Source organism: Nyctereutes procyonoides, unplaced genomic scaffold, assembly GCF_905146905.1.
Source record: "Nyctereutes procyonoides isolate TBG_1078 unplaced genomic scaffold, NYPRO_anot_genome, whole genome shotgun sequence".
NCBI lineage: Eukaryota > Metazoa > Chordata > Mammalia > Carnivora > Canidae > Nyctereutes > Nyctereutes procyonoides.
Window position 1 is genome coordinate 6,140,298 of NW_026575041.1, and position 17,730 is coordinate 6,158,027.

Sequence of the window (17,730 nt, forward strand, 5' to 3'; positions counted from 1 at the left end):
TTTCTGCTACACAAATTCTAGCTACATGGAAGCATCTTTCTTTTCTTTCTACTTAGAAGTTGGAAATTGCCTCTAAAGTCACATCTAGGGGATCCCTGGGTGGCGCAGCGGTTTGGCGCCTGCCTTTGGCCCAGGGCGCGATCCTGGAGACCCGGGATCGAGTCCCACGTCAGGCTCCTGGTGCATGGAGCCTGCTTCTCCCTCTGCCTATGTCTCTGCCTCTCTCTCTCTCTCTCTGTGTGTGACTATCATAAATAAATAAAAATTAAAAAAAATAAAAAAATAAAGTCACATCTACTCAAAACAGACCAGTTGCACAGAATTGGGCATTAACAAAAGTGTTTCTTAAATAGGCTCTTTAGAAAGCTCTTATGAACTGCAAAAATTATATAAACAGGTAAGGAACTGGATTTCCTGATTTAGGCTACCTTTGAAGAACTTACTTCCTAGGTAAGAAAGTACCATGTAAATCTGTCACTATTCTTCTCAAGATACCTGGTCTAGAACTTACCCTCTTTTTTTTTTTTTTAAGAATTCCCCATTTTCTAAAGTTTAAAGCCCTACTAGGTTATTACTTGACTTAAATGTTGTTACAGAAGGCAATAAGGTATTTAGGCCTTACTTCTTTACAGTTGGCACTTCAGAAATATCATTATAAATTAAAGGGAAAGAAGAAACATTTAAAGGAAAAGAACAAAATAGAAAAATTTGAATGAATTAATTGATCTATGAGAAGAAGTTAGGAGTGTATCCTTAAGTAGAGGAAATGTCAGCATATAAACCCAGTAGAAAGCAGAATTGGGTTATTACTTGACAAACAGAAATAAAGGTTATTTTATTTTGTACACAAAGCTGTGCCAGCATTAAAATATTTCAAATTATGCTCAAACCCAAAAGACTCAGACTGGTTTGGGTAACCACAGCATGCCAGTAAAATGAATGTGGTTCATTTAGATCAGGTACTTACTAGTTCAGGATGGTTTGGAAGGCCACATTTTTTGCATGGTTCATCATCATCTGCTAGGATGGCTTCTTCGCTTTCCTTTTCTTCCTCTTCCTCTGAAGCTGCAGATGATTTTTCACTGTCCGATGCTTCACTTTCATCATTGCTAGAATATTTCCATCTGCCACGTGTTCGGGAACCAGTCCATCGAACTTTGCCTTTGGGTTTTACCTTGTATAAAATTAAAAATTGGAATAATTTGGTATAATAAGAACATTAAAGAACAAACTTCTCATTATATGTCCATTTGCAGTCAAAATACAAGAAGAAAATGTAAATTACTGTATCTTTATCACAGATCTACCTACTATTAAATTTCAGTAATATTCCATTATTTATTCTACTTTCGTTGGGGGGCATAATTAACATCTTGTCTTATAAGCATTTTCCCTAGTCATAAAATATATTGTTAACATCACTGTAAATGACCATATAAGATGCCATCACATAAGATGCCATCACACAACTGTATTTATCTAATCCCTTACTAAATAGACATTTAGGCAGTTTCCCAGTTTTTCACTTTCATAAAAAATGGCTCCTTATAAATATAAACTTTTACAAACCTCTGTAGTTAGGATAAATTCCTTGAAGAGCATTCTGGGTCAAAGGCCATGCACATTTTAAAGGCTCTCTAATAGAGCACTGAATATATTCTCACATATTGCTATATAAAGTTTTAAATTCCCATATTAGAGATGAATTAAAAAATTTTCATGGGTCAGAACTGCATATAAAAATCCTGACAAATATAAAGAAGCATTATTCAGAGATTAGGTTTACAATGTTGTAAACTGCTTTTTATTGCCTTGTTCTTTCAGTCTTTTAATTCATATTTCAGTTCATTCCTACAGTGTAAGTCCCCATCAATGACCAAAATAATTCTAACAACAGAAGGGGAAAAATTTTTTTAAATAAAGAAATTAAAAATTCAGTATTTCAGGGAAAAAAGGATCACTTACAATGAAGAACAATCTGATCATTTAAATAAATTAAAAATAAAAGTAGCATTTTTAATTTTAACAAACTCCTATAAGCTAGCTGTATACTTGTACAAGATTTTGCTTAAAATAAAAGTCATAGAAAAAAGAATTCTGGCTTCTAAGACTAATGATTAAAATAGGGGAAGAAGATGCTCTCATACACGGTAATGAGAGATTATACTAATGGGGCCTTTTGGGGAGGGCAATGTGGCAATAGCTACCAAAAGTTAAAGTATACACATGCCCCTTGACCCAGCAATGCCAATTCTAGGAGTCTATTCTAAAGAAATACTCACTTATGTCCAAAAGGATCTTCAATGCAGCATTGCCTGTAATAGTGAAAAATTGGAAACAACCTAAATGTCAATCAATAAGGGAGTGGTTAAATAAGCTGAGGTACATCCACACTATGGAATACTATGTAGCCATCAATAACCAAAAGGTAGACTACATCTACTGACATAGAAAGAATTCAGACACACACTGATAAGTGAAAAATTCATAGAAAAATGAACACATTTATCTTTTAAGTGAACGGGTAAATATTTATGAACATAAATATGAATTGGAAAAAGATGTGGAAAAAGAATTGGAAAGACAGGCATCCAAAACTGTTAATAGTGTTTACGTGACATTTTGATTTTTCAATCCCACAGCTTGAGTATTATCTGCATAGTTTACAAAGAGAACATATTCCCTGTAATAGAGAAAAAGTTTAAAAGATGACAAGATTATATAGTCTGAAATTTAATGTCTGTGATACTAGTGAGAAAAGATATCTCAGCTATAGGAAGAAAGATATATATATATATATATATATATATATATATATATATATATATATATTTTGTTTTGTTTTGTTTTGTTTTTAAAGTTCTCTTTAGCCAAAACCAAGAGTCACATTTAGGCCCAATTATTTCTAATAAAAATTAAAGCTCAGAACAGGAGAAATTTTACCTTGCTTACTTTAGAATTTGTATCCTTCTCCGTTTTTTTCATATTTTCTTTTTTGTCTGCTTTCTGCAAAGCTGCTGACTCTTCTTCTACCTCATCTTCTCCTTCCCCTCTTTTTTTATCAGCTTTCTGATCTCTGATCTCAGCCACTTTTGCTGTGGGTCTTGATATTCTTGGAGATCTCCTTAAAGTACGACCCACATTTGTTTTCTCTTCTTCCTTTTCTGTCTTCTCTTGCTTGGTTTCTTGTTCTAGAATTTGGGGAGGACAATCTGGCTTTTTCTTCCGACTGGATATCCTAATTGTTAATTTGATGCCCTCTTTCTGCCTTTCAGAGGTTATCTCTGTGTTTTCTGAGGCAGTGGTTTCTTCCTCAGGAACCAGCTTATATTTAAATTTGCTTTTTTGCACAGAACTCTTTGCCTCAGAAGGATCTTCTGTGCCAGAGGTCTGGGCATTGTCCAGATTATCCGTTTCTACCTTTGTGGATTCAGAATCCTTTTTTAGAATTTCTGAGTCTGTTTTTTCCAGGGGCTGACCTTCTGTGGAACTTGTGTTCTGACATTCTACCACCTCTTTTTCTGAGGCTAACTTCTCACAGTGGTCAGTCATGTTAGACAGTGCTGAACCTTCAGCTGCCTCTGGAGAGACTGGCTTTCCTGATTCTGGAGTATACTTTGGAGCCTCCTCTGGTATTGGACTCAATCTTTCTGTGTCCTTCTCAAGAAAAGTCTTTTTGGACTTCTCTAACTTTTCAAGACATTCTAGGACTGGTGGGCGCTTATCCTTTTTACTTTTGGAAGACTTCTCGTCAACTTTCAGGGTACAAGATTCAGTGGCAGATAAAGAGGTTTTCAAAGAGAGATCTTTTGCCATCTCAGAAGACTCAAGAGAGATTTCCATTTCCAGAGGACCAGTTTCCTCTAACTGCCCTTTTTGACTCTGGGCTCTAAGACTGATACTGAACTATCTGCATCTTTCCCTACAGGGACCACTTCCTTCTCAAGATCGCCTATTTTCAAATTCGTTATGACAGAATTTAAGGACTCTGCTCCATTTCCCTCTATGATGACACTTCTATCTTTAGATGGGCTACAGCTATCTTCCTTTGTATCACAAATCCTTGTCTCCATTTGTTCTGTCTTAAAATTTGAAGTTACCTTTTCATCACTAACTTCTCCATTTACCAGTTGTTTCCCTTCATGACCCAAAATAGTAATCGTAGAGATCCTTTTACAAGTCTCTTCCTCTTGTTTTATTTCATCTTTCAAAAACTCTTTTGTTGGAGTAACTGATTTACACAAAGGTCCTTTGATTGGACTGTCAAAATCATCACTCAGTTTAATTTCTCGTTTTTTTAGGGGTATCTTGGCCTGCTGGTCATTTTTAAGTTTTTCGGTTTCTTCAGTAGTCTTCTCAGTGATTTCTTGAGAAGATCTAACATTGCCACCAAATTCCAGCCTCTCTGGCTCTAGCTTCTCCATGCTACCTTTGATATCTTTAGGATCTGCTCTAAATTCCTTTACTTCGACTTTAGTGGGTTTGACATTTTCCTTGAAGGAATCACTTTCTTCTTTGATAATCCTTTTTTCCTCACTTTCTGGCAAAGGTTTTTCTAGCTTGACTATGACTGGCAGTTTGACAAGTTCCTTTTCATCTTCTTTTTCTATTTTCACAGTAGCCTCTTCCAGAGCACTGGGTGTAGAACAGTTTTCTGAATCTACTGGCTGCTCTTCACTTTTCATCTTTTCATTTTCCTTCTGTTCCTCTACAAATCAGGAAAAAATTTACATAAATCTAAGCATTTAAGATTATAAAATACAAAAGGCTAAATATAATTGATATTCTCAATTGAAATTTCCCTCTTAGAAAAGGTGGCTTGTCAATGGACATTTGACCAAAAAAGAAACAAAAACCAAAAAACCAAACACTCCAAATCTGATGGTGAAGGAAATTACCAAACCTGAAGCACAACTTCTAAATATCAAAAAATGGGTATTCAGAAAGATTCAGGTTTCTGCTTTATACTTTTAGCTTCAGTGTTCCTCAATGGAATGCAAATGTTTATACAGTTCAAATAATTTATTCAAGCTCAAGTGATGGCTCAAAAATGTGAACTAAAAATACTACATAAAACATTTCCAAAAGACCATATTTGTTTTAAAAACTGACAAATGTTCTTCCTTGCAAGTCACTGAGCACTTCATTTCATTGAGGTAGCACGAGCATGGGAAAATGTTTGTTTTATGCTTTATACAGGTTACTAAAAGTAACACAATTCTGCACAGAAAATGAAACATATGCCCACAAAAAGAATAAGAGGTCCATAATCTTAATACCCAGAGGCAGCCACTATTATTATTTTAGGTTACTTCTAGTCCTGTATATTTTTAACAAAGTTGGGATCATATTGCCCCATTTTTTTTCATTGAAACATTACCACTATCTTATGATATTTAATGCCTTTTAAGAAATCAGATTTAATTATATAGCAGTCCTCAATGTGGTTGTATTAAAATTTACTTTATCAAATGCCATAGTAAAATTTCAGAAGTTAATATGTTACCAACTATATACATTTATCATCAATTCTTCTTTTTACCTTAATTGGCTATGTATTTCCAACTTTTATAGAGTACTTAATAGTGCAAAAACCAAATTTGGTAAATAGCATAATCTTTGTGATTTTTTTTGCATTAAAAAAATTATTTTAAGTAGGCTCCAGGCTCAGCATGGAGCCCAATGTGGGGCTGAAACTCACAACCCTGAGATCAAGACCTGAGCTGAGATCAAGAGTTGCATGTTTAACCAACTGAGACACCCAGGTGCCCCAATAACATTACATTTGAATGGGATTACACAGATTGCACAAACAATATAAACCAGTGCTCAGAGAATCTAAGCAGAGGGTTTTCACAGAATTCATTAAGTACTAATTTTACCTATATTTCCCATCACTTCACTCTATCCCTACAATTGAAAAAAAAAAACAGCTCTAAACGGAATTTTACCAAAGTAGTAATTTTTACCAAAAAAATTGCACACATTAAACCAAATTGATAAACTAGAGTTATAATGTATTTCACAGGTATAAAATGGAATAAAAGAGAAGGGAGATGAATCAGGACATGTTTTTGAAAATAAGAACGCAACATCTTTAAAAGAGTAAATATTTTAATTACAAACAACTAGTTCTTTTACTTAATTCATGTTGCAAATATACCATTCAAGAACCACTAAGAAGGGATTCCTGGGTGGCGCAGCGGTTTGGCGCTTGCCTTTGGCCTAGGGCGCGATCCTGGAGACACGGGATCGAATCCCACGTCGGGCTCCCAGTGCATGAAGCCTGCTTCTCCCTCTGCCTATGTCTCTGCCTCCCTCTCTCATTCTGTGTGACTATCATAAATAAATAAAAAAAATTAAAAAAAAAAAAAAAGGGATCCCTGGGTGGCACAGCGGTTTGGCACCTGCCTTTGGCCCAGGGCGCGATCCTGGAGACCCGGGATCGAATCCCACATCAGGCTACCAGTGCATGGAACCTGCTTCTCTCTCTGCCTGTGACTCTGTCTTCTCTCTGTGTGACTATCATGAATAATTAAATAAAATCTTAAAAAAAAAAAAAAAGAACCACTAAGAACCACTCAGAACCTGAAACAGGAGGTCAGTATTGCTCTTCACTCTTCACATTGTCAATAATTTCATATATGCATGCCACTAAGGCAATTAAAGACATGACATTAATGATCTAATTTGTGTTTTTTCCTTCCCACTGAAAAAGTAGCCTTAGTAAATTCCTGATCATTGAGATCAGTTAGCACATCAGGAAATCTAATTAAATGAATATCTTAACAATTAAAACACTGATTACCAAACAAACAAACAAAAAAACCACACTGATTACCATTTTAAAAAATAACTTCAACTTGTAAAAAGATCATTCAGTTATATATAAGCATTTTCCTGAAGTTTTCTTAAAAAGAAACTGTAAAAGAAATGCAAATGACTTGAAGAGATATAAAATCTGAAGAAACTTTTTTTTTTTTTTTAAAGAAACAAAACTTAAGGTAAAACTTACTTCAGAACTCACATTGGAGCAGCAACACTGCTTGGCAAACTTGAGGTAATCCAAGAGAAGTATTATCTACCATAGGTTTTTATTTATTTTTATTTTTTAAAAAAGATTTTATTTATTTATTCATGAGAGAGACACACACACACAGAGACAGAGACTGCAGGCAGAGGGAGAAGCAGGCTCCATGCAGGGAGCCCGATGTGGGACTCGATCCCAGGTCTCCAGGATCAGGCCCTGGGCTGAAGGTGGCGCTAAACCGCTGAGCCACCCGGGCTGCCCTACCATAGGTTTTTAAAGTGGATTCACTCCCCTACTCAACAAATATTTACTGATTACCTATTATGTGCTTTCCCAACCATCCCAACCACAAACTCTATGGAATAAAACACTGACTATCCTATAAAAGTTAACTGTAAAGGACATTGCTAGGTATCTACCCAGTATAAACATACCTTTTATTGGGCTTCACTTTATTGTACTTTCCAGATACTGCATTTTGTTCAAATTGGAAGTTTGTGGCAATCTTGCATCAAGCAAGTCTACTGGCACCATTTTTCTAAAAGCATTTGCTCACTTCATGTCTCGGTCACATTTTGGTAATTCTCACAATATTTCAAACTTTTTCATTATACTACGTTTGTTACAGTGATTTGTTATCAGTGATCATTTGATGTTACTATTATAATTGCTTTGGGGCTCCACAAACCACACCCATTTAAGAAGGTCAACTTAAAATTGTGTGTGTTCGGGATCCCTGGGTGGCGCAGCGGTTTGGTGCCTGCCTTTGGCCCAGGGCGCGATCCTGGAGACCCGGGATCGACCGGGGATCGAATCCCACATCGGGCTCCCTGCATGGAGCCTGCTTCTCCCTCTGCCTGTGTCTCTGCCTCTCTCTCTCTCTCTCTCTCTGTGTGACTGTCGTAAATAAAAAAAAAAAAAATTGTGTGTGTTCTGACTACTCCACCAACTGACCAACCCCCCATCTCTCCTCCTTGGGCCTTCCTATTCCCTGAGACACATCAATACTGAAATTAGGCCAGCTAATATTTTACAATGGCCATTAAGTATTTGAGGGAAAGGAAAAGTCACACATCCCTCAAGTTAAATCAAAAGTTAGAAATGATTAAGCTTAGTGAGTAAGGCATGTCAAAAGCCCAGACAGGTCAACAACAATGCATCTTATACCAAATAGCTGGCCAAATTGTGAATGCAAAGGAAAAGTCCTTGGAAGAAATTTTAAAAGTGCCACTCCAGGGATGCCTGGGTGGCTGAGCAGTTAACTGTCTGCCTTCTACCCAGGGCGTGATCCTGGAGTCCCAGATGGAGTCCTACATTGGGCTCCCTGCAGGGAGGCTGCTTCTCCCTCTGCCTATGTCTCTGCCCTCCTCATGAATAAATAAAATCTTTTTTTTTTTAAGTGCCACTCCAGTGATCACGATTAAAACAACAACAACAACAACAAAAGAACCAAACAGCCTTTATTGCCAATATGCTGAAAGTTTTAATAGTCTAGACAGAAGATCAAACCAGCCACAATATTCCCTTAATGCAAAGGCTAATCCACAGCAAGGCCCTAACTTTTCTCAATTCCATAAAGGCTGAGAGAGGGTAAAGAAGGTACAGAAGAAAACCCTGGAGCTTACAGAAGTTGATTTAAGAAGGTTTAAGAAGCCATGGAGACATAATATAAAAGTGCAAGCAAAACAGCAAGTGCTGAAGCAGAAGCTGTAGTTACCCAGAAGACACAGCCAAGAAAATTCATGAAGGTGACTACACCAAACAACAGATTTTCCATGCAGATAAAATAAGGCTTCTAATGGAAGACAATGTAGGATTTTCATAGCTAGAAATAAGTCAATGCAGGCTTTAAAGCTTCAAAGGACAGGCTAACTCTCCTGTTAGGGGCTAATACATGACTTGGAGTTGAAGCCAATGCTCATTTACCATTCTGAGAATCCTAGGGCCCTTAAGAATTATGCTAAATCTACTGTGTCGGTGCTCCATGAATGGAACAACAAAGTCTGGATGAGATCACATCTGTTTACAACATGGTTTCCTGAATATCTCAAGCCCACTATTGAGATAACTGCTCAGAAATAAAGATTCCTTTCAAAATATTACTGTTCATTGACAGTGAATTTGGTTACCCAAGAGCTCTGATGGAGAGGGACGAGATGGATGTTGTTTTCATGCCTGCTGATACAACATCCATTCTGTAGCTCATGTATCAAGGCATCATTTCCACTTTCAATTATTATTTAAGAAATACATTTAATAAGGTTATATATAGCTGCCAAAGATACTGATTCCTCTGGTAGATGTAAGCAAAAGGATTTACTATTTTAGACACCATGAAGGACATCGGTGACTCCTGGGAAAAAGTCAAAATATCAACATGAACAGGAGTGTGGAAGAAGTGGATTCCAGTTCTCATGGATGAATTCATAGGGTTCAAGACCTCAGTAAAGGTAGTAACTGGAGATGTGATGGAAACAGCAAAATAACTAGCATGAGAAGTGGAGCCTGAAGATGTGATTGAACTGCCGCAATCTCATGATAAAACTTGAACATATGAGGAGTGGCTTCTCATGGATGAGCAAAGTAAGTGGTTTCTTGAGATGGAATCTGCTTCTGGTGAATTTGCTGTGAAGATGGTTGAAATGACAAAAAGCATTCAAAATATTACATAAACTATATTGATAAAGCAGTGTCAGGGCTTGAGAGGATTGATTCCAATTTTGAAAGAAGTTCTACTGAGGGTATAATGCTATCAAATAACAGCATGCTAGAGACAAATCACTGATGAAAGCCAAGAGTCAGTCAACTGATGTGGCAAACGTCACTGTTGTCTTATTTTAAGAAACTGCTACACCACCTCAGCCTTCAGCAACCACCATCTGGATCAATAAGCAGCCATTAACATCAAGGTAAGACCTTCCACCAGCACAAAGATAACAACTCACTGAGAGCTCAGATGATGGTTAGGATTTCTTTTTTTTTTTAAGATTTTATTTATATATTCATGAGAAACACAGGGGAGAACGAGACAGAGGCAGAGGCAGAGGGAGAAGCAGGCTCCACACAGGGAGACCGATGTGGGACTCGATCTTGTGGGATCATGCCGTGGGCCAAAGGCAGACGCTCAACTGTTGAGCCACCCAGGCATCCCGATGGTTAGCATTTCTTAGCAATAAAGTATTTTTTAATTAAGAAATGTGCACTGTTTTTGTAGGCATAACACTACTGCACACTTAACAGACTACAGGATAGTGTAAATATTACTTTTATGTGTACTTGGAAACCAAAAAATTCTTTTGATTCATTTTATAGCAATAGTTGCTTTACCGAAGTGGTCTGAAACTAAACCTGCAATATATCCAAAGTATGCTTTTATCTGTTTTTTCTTCTAACAGAACCCTGTTTTTGTTCAGTAAAGTACTTGCCTCTTTAGATACCTTATAACTAGGAGTCATATGATTCAGTTCTGACCAAGGAGATGCATGAGGAAGTCTCCTGGTTGAGACTTACAGGGTTCAACTGACCTACGCCTTTTGCTTTTCCTACTTTCTATCCACAGTCTCTACACATAATACCTGGAGAGGGAGCAATCAAAGCCACATGGTAAGGATAGCAGACTAGGAAGGATAGTTGATGGCTTCATGGAGCTGCTTAACCAGATGTGGATTACTGACTATTTGACGTTTTATTCCAAGGGAAAAAACCCAATTCTGTTTGAACATGTAGCCAAATGCAATCATGTCTAAATCATTTTCCTTTCACTTTTGTGTTCTATTATCTTTCCTTTTCCATACTAACCAAAATTCATCCATATCCACTTAATACCTATTGGGCTTGTCATCCCTTGGATGATAAAGGGGTAACTAATCCCTGATGAGGCTTAATTTATTTATAATCTTCCTCTTCTAAGCCAAGACTTAATTTTAAAAAGTATAGTGGTTTCAGAGTCTGTTCAACTCTTACATACCTAAGGTAAATTAATACAAACACTTTAAAAAGCAAGCTGGAAATATCCACTCTAAAGCCTGAAGAAATATACTCTGTAATAGATTAATTCTGCTTATAGAAAATATATTAAACATGAGTATTTATTATAAGCACTGCTATAAAACTGCAAAGTTAGAAATAATCTAAATATCTTTAAAATAGGAGAATGAATAACCAGTATATAGCAAATAATAGAAAGAAACAAATTTACATGGATCAATTATGGATGAATTTCAGAAATAAAATGATGAATGAAAATAGCAGGCTGCAAAAGGGCAGGTCGTATGATAGCATCTGCAAAGCCATAAAATGCACAAAATGATGCTATGTATTGATATGGCTACATACACATGTAGCAAAATCATAAACATATGAATAAGAATAATTCACAGGACTGTGGCCATGCCTGGAAGAGGAGGGTGAAGGAATGGAATGAAAAATGAAGGAAAATAACTATTTCTACAACGTTTTTAATCAAAAGCAAATTTTAGCAATATCTAAGTGTTTTATACTATGTTGTTTATTTGAACTATTTCATTAAAAATTAAGAAATGAGGGGACACCTGGGTGGCTCTGTGGTTGAGCATCTGCCTTTGGCTCAGGTCATGATCCCACGGTCCTGGGATCAAGTCCTGCATTGGGATCCCCACAGGGAGCCTGCTTCTCCCTCTACCTATGTCTCTGCCCCTCTCTATCTCTCATGAATAACTAAACCTTGAAAAAAAAATTAAGAAATGAGTTCGATAAATCTTAATGAGTTCGATAAAGTGCTCTAGTGCCACTTCCACATTGGCTAGTTATGATATCTTAGGAAAATTATCTTTCTACATTTCTTTAGACTCTGAACTCTAAAAGTGAAATAAAAAAATATCTATAGTCGAAGAACCACTGTGAGGGGCGCCTGGGTGGCTCAGTCAGTTAAGTGTCCAACTCTTGGTTTCTGCTCAGGTCATAATTTCAGGGTCATGAGACTGAGCCCTAAGTAAACTCCGAACTTGGCAGAGAGGCTGCTTGAGGATTCTCTCCCTCTCTCTCTCCCCCTCCTGCATCGTGTGCTTTTCTCCCACCCCCAGTAAATAAATAAATAAATCTTAAAACAAAACAAAACAAACTGCTGTGAAGGCTTGTTTGTTTTTAATGCAACCTGTGAAGCCCTTTGTCAGGAGCAATACTAGTCAGGAGCTATTATTATTGTTATTCGTTATTTGGCTCCTTCTTACTATAAATTTTAGCCACATTAAAAAAATGTAGTGTTTCCCAAAGATGCCACCATTGCTTAGAAAGCCATTTCTACTTTTTACCCCTCCATTACTCTTTCCCAATTTGTAAAACAATTAAAATATCAATAACCACTAGGATTGTTAATGACTACAGAAGGATGGCATACGCTAATCATTCAAGGATAGTATTATCATTATTACTGTTACTTTATTGGCAAAATCTTACACTCGTCAAGCCCAGTCAAAATATCACTCCCATTTTATATAGTTTTATCTGAGTTTTCCCCCTACTTTCCCCTACTAAGAATTAACCACTCCCCCCTCCTGTGTACTGCTTTACATAGGGTTTTATAATAGCACTTATTACCCCTAATTACAATTATTTACTTACAAATCTCTTTTACTAGTCTAATGAACTATGCCACTGTGAAGAGTTGTGGCTTATTACCTGTGGTACAACACTGAAACATCCTCTGGTTATACTGAATAAATTGAAATGGTAATAAATTCTAGACTCATAGTGATAAATTACATCAATATATTTTAAGATATAGCTTTTACTAATACAGAATCTTCCTATATAGTATGTATATTATAAAACTTTGATTTAATATTCTTCTAAGTTTATCTGACTAACTTACAGAGATTTGGGCAAGGACATGACATTTAATAGCTGTTAAGGTATACTGCACTGAAGGATTAATAAATACACTTATGTAAGAGACTATTTAAAATATAAGAAAAACATTAAAGGCCCTAAGCAAAAATGGGTTATTACAGATGGGTTATTCAAAGAAGATAAAATGTACAACTTCTACTAGCAATCAAAGAAACTGAAACTCAAAAAAATACAATTTTTGATCAAACCAACCAGTAAAGTTTGTTTAGTGAGAACATTCAAAACATTTTTTTTAAAAAAGATTTTATTTATCCATGAGAAATACACACACACACACACAGAGGTAGAGACATGGAAGAGAGAGAAGCAGGCTCCATGTAGGAAGCCTGATGTGGGACTTGATCCCAGGACTCAGGGTCACGCCCTGGGCCAAAGCCAGGTGCTCAACCACTGAGCCACCCAGGCATCCCAACATTCAAAACTTCTAAGGGTATGGTGAAAGGAACATGGTTCATACACTGATAGTATTGTAGTATAAGCTGATACAACCACTCAATAATTAATATTTGTTAGGTGCTAACTTTATATGTGGAACTTTCTTCTTTAAGGAATTTTTAAAGACATAGGAAAATCCTAATAGTAGAAGAAGTAATAAGATACAGAATTCCATTTATCACATAATCTCAATTCTAATAAATAAACAAACAACCATGCCTAAAGTAAAGATTGGAAAGAAAGAAATCACAAATATTAACAGTGGTTTTCCCTCTTGGCCACAATAGGTATTTTTTTTGCTTTTACCCAAGTTTTCTAGTGCAAACATCTATTATCTTTACAGTGACATAAATTATAAGTAAGCAATCCAATTATAAGAAACCCTGGTTTGCCCAGGACTGAGAGGTTTTCTAGGACATGGGTCTTGGCATGCTTAAACAGACAATCTAGACAAATGAGGATAGTTGATCACACTATTCCCACTCCTGCTGACTTGTCATTAAAATTAAATATGTACGCTGCTGGTTGTACAATGGTACTGCTAAATTTCTTTGGAACTATCTCTTATTCTGTTTATCAACCAAAGTAAAATGTGTTGACCATTTTGCAAGACAGCCAATTAGGCCTTAAGGAGCATTAAATGATAGCAGAGCAATGCAAATTTAATCTGAACCACAGAAGCATCCCTTCAGATTTAGCATTCAAGAATTTAGGTTACTTTACATTTACCTTTTTAATATATTTTCAAAATTAATTGGCAGTAAACAGGCACAATGCACCTACCATGAGCAGAGATCTATATCAGCTACTGGGGATAAAGGAATAAGATTGGTATTACAATAAATTCATGGTCACCAGCTATCCCTGAGACACTGACGCTACCCAGTAACCTTCCTCTTTTTCTCTAGCAGTAACTATTTTAATGTTCTTCACTATCCTCAAACCTGTAATCTCTCTGCTATGTCCACATCTTCAAATGATTCTGTCCTCCATTTCAAAATAAAAAAAGAAGCCATGAGGCAGAAGTTCCTTCTTATCACCAGACCTATAAACCTACTCCTGTTAAAATAGAGATGTAAAAGCTAAGGCCAATCTTTCTACCTATGTTTTGGATCTCATCTCCTCCAGTCTACTCAGGAAGGGTTTTAAATAATGTCATCATCTCACTTGTTTTAATGGGACCTCAGTGGCTATCTTATGCCAAGTAGATTGAAAGAAGACCAAGGAGAAAAACAAGCATAGTTTGGGGATTATTTCAAGAGAATTCATGGTAAAAGATTTTCAAGGTCATCTCATTTTATTCAGACTAAAAACCATTCTCGATAAACCACAAGGCCCTAGATAACCTCTACACATCTCTCCCCCACCTCCCATAGCCTGACCTCCCTGACCTCATTTCCTCCTGTATTACAATACCCCTCACTCATTCTGCTTCAGCTGTATTACTCACCTTGCTATAAAACAGGAGCCAGCAAATTTATTCTGTAAAGGGTCAGATAGTAAATATTTTAGTCTGTACAGCAACTACTCAACTCTACCTTTGTAGTATGATAGCAACTATGGACAATAAGATACTAAAAGAAACAATACATTCTAACTAACAAAAGCATAGCTGGTCTTGTGGCACCCGGGTGGCTCAGTTGGTTGAACATCTGTCTTCGGTTCAGGTTATAATCCTAGGGTCCTGAGATCAAGCCCCACATCAGACTCCATGTTCTCCCTCCTCCTCTGCCCCTCCTCCTCACTTGTGCTCTTTCTCATTCTTTCTCTCTCTCAAATGAATAATAAATAAAATCTTATAAAAAGATACAAAACAAAGAACAGTAGGCCATATTTAGCCTATAATCCCTATTCTGCCAATCTTTGCCCTAGTATATTAAGTAGGCAAGCTCCCCACTCAAGGTCTTGCATTTGTTTTTGTCTACTTAAAAAAAAGCTTTTCCTTGGGTCTGAATGGCTTGCTCTCCCCCAACTCTTTAGTTTTTACTTGTCACATTTTCAGTAATTCCTTTTCTAACCCCAATCTAAAGTTATACCCTCCCTCATCCCCCAAATTATTTTTCCTCCATAGCTCTTTATCATCTAATGTGTTATGTATCTATTAATCATGTTTATTGTCTAGCTCCCCATACTATGTAAGTGTCATGAAGGCTAGAAGTCAATTGATTTTCTTTACAGGCTTATTCCCAATACTAAGCATAATGCATGTAATACAGCATGCACTCAATAAATATCTGTTGATTGAAATGAATGAATGAAAAATTACAGGTAATATCAACTGTGTCTAGGAGAGGAATATATTTTTGCAACTGAGTATTTTGCTTGGCAAAGAAACTTTTCACCATTTTAAAGATGCTGACAGGGATCCCTGGGTGGTGCAGCGGTTTGGCGCCTGCCTTTGGCCCAGGGCATGATCCTGGAGACCCGGGATCGAATCCCACGTCGGGCTCCCTGCATGGAGCCTGCTTCTCCCTCTGCTGTGTCTCTGCCTTTCTCTCTCTTTCTCTCTCTGTGTGTGACTATCATAAATAAATTAAAAAAAAATATTTAAAGATGCTGACAGATTTTACATTTTTCCAAAAGGGGCTCAAAATATTGCATTATCATTTGATATTATCACTATCATGTACCTAATGGACAAATAATAGGAGCTGCCTACACTAAAACATCAATACTAACAATCTACTACATGTTAAAGGGATATGAATTGGTGCCAATTCTTTTATAACTTATTATTGCCTATGTCTCTACCTCTCTCCCTGTGTCTCATGAATAAATAAATAAAATCTTTATAAAAAAATTACATGATAGATATCAGACTTTTTTATGATTTAAGTATAAAAACCAATTAAGTCACACAAAACAAATAACAGATTAATAAATTATTAGAAGGCAAGTGGGTGGTGCACCTCAGTGGCTCAGTTGGTTGGGTGTCTGCCTTTGGCTCAGGTCATAATCTCAGGGTCTTGAGATTGAGGCCCTTGTCAGGCTTCCTGCTCAGAGGGGAGTCTGGTTCTCCCTTTGCCCTTCCCCTCAACTGGTTTTCTCTCTCTCTCTCAAATAAACAAACAAACAAATAAAAATCTTTATTTAAAAAAAGGCAAGTAGGAAACAGAACCTTGCCAGCTATTCTATAAACCCTACATATGCCTCTTCCCAAGAATTCTCTCTCCATACCAAGAATTACCATTAACCTGACTTTTATGTTAATCACATCCTTATTTTAGTTTTACCTGTGTATCATTTTTTTCTATCCTTTTAATCTCCTGTTGTCCTCTCCATCCTTTACTTTTCTTGCAATCTACCTGTTCAGTCACTGAATCATTTGTCCTTTAATTTCTGGATCTTGCTGACTGCCCTCTCAGGCTCCTATGTCCTTTTTGTTCCTCAAATCAAAAATCATCACTTTGATCTATAGACTTCATCAGATTCAAGTTCAATTTTTGTAGCAAAACTACTTCAGTGATGGTGCATTCTTTATCAAAAAGCATTAATGTCTGATTATTTCTCTCTTTTTGTGATGTTAACAGATATTAATGCTCACTATCTAAAGCCTTTATCGGGAATTGCAAAACGGTATTTCCATTCTATCATTCCTTCATCAGGGACTTGTTGGAATAAATTCTATAAACTTTACAAATTCACTATTTTGTTACACAGTGGTACAGTTCATACAGAAAAAGAAGGATAAATATTTGATTCTTTTCATTTATTTAACAGTTTTAAAATAATAATTTGATCGCCACTGGCATTTTCTGAAGGTAATCCATTTTTCTTTTAGTATCATAAGGAGATCTTGGATCTAAGACATATTCAATTACGATCTCTTTAAGTTCGTTCTTGAGTCTTTTATTTATTTATTTTTTTAAAGAGTCAACACAAGGCTTGAACTCATGACCCTAAAATCAAGACCTGACCTGAGATCAAGAGTCAGATGCAAAAAAAAAAAAAAAAAAAAAGAGTCAGATGCTTAACCAACTGAACCACCCAGGTACCCTGGGTCTTGAGTTTTTTTTCACATGATTTGATAACATTCACACTATCTGGAATGACAAAATATTTCTTGGCTCTTTCCCATTATGCCTCTGAATTAGTGGGAAACTGGCTTTTACAAACACAATCTAGGAGTTAAGGCTGATCACTACTACGGGGTTGACCACTGTTTCTGTCTTTTCAGTGGACAGAACTAGAAAATACATGCATATATTTTTTAATAAAAATAACTCATAAATTCATAATGCTATTTCAGTATTTTCTTAATCTCTTCTTATACCTTATTTGTCCCCTCCCCCCACCACTGAGAACTTTGGTTTTAAAGGACAATACAGATGATATAATTAAAATATTAGTTATTATTTTTTCTCATGTTTATGCAAAAC

The 17,730-nt window shown here is 36.4% G+C and overlaps 1 protein-coding gene across 1 annotated transcript in view; it reads right to left on the bottom strand.

Annotated features, from left to right (window-relative positions):
- Positions 1–17,730, bottom strand: part of RSF1 (remodeling and spacing factor 1) — a 158,727-nt gene that overhangs the window by 32,109 nt on the left and 108,888 nt on the right. Inside the window, 3 exon segments of the mRNA XM_055320465.1 lie at positions 968–1,174; positions 2,944–3,887; positions 3,890–4,708. Of these exon segments, the coding sequence (XP_055176440.1) occupies positions 968–1,174; positions 2,944–3,887; positions 3,890–4,708 (1,970 nt within the window).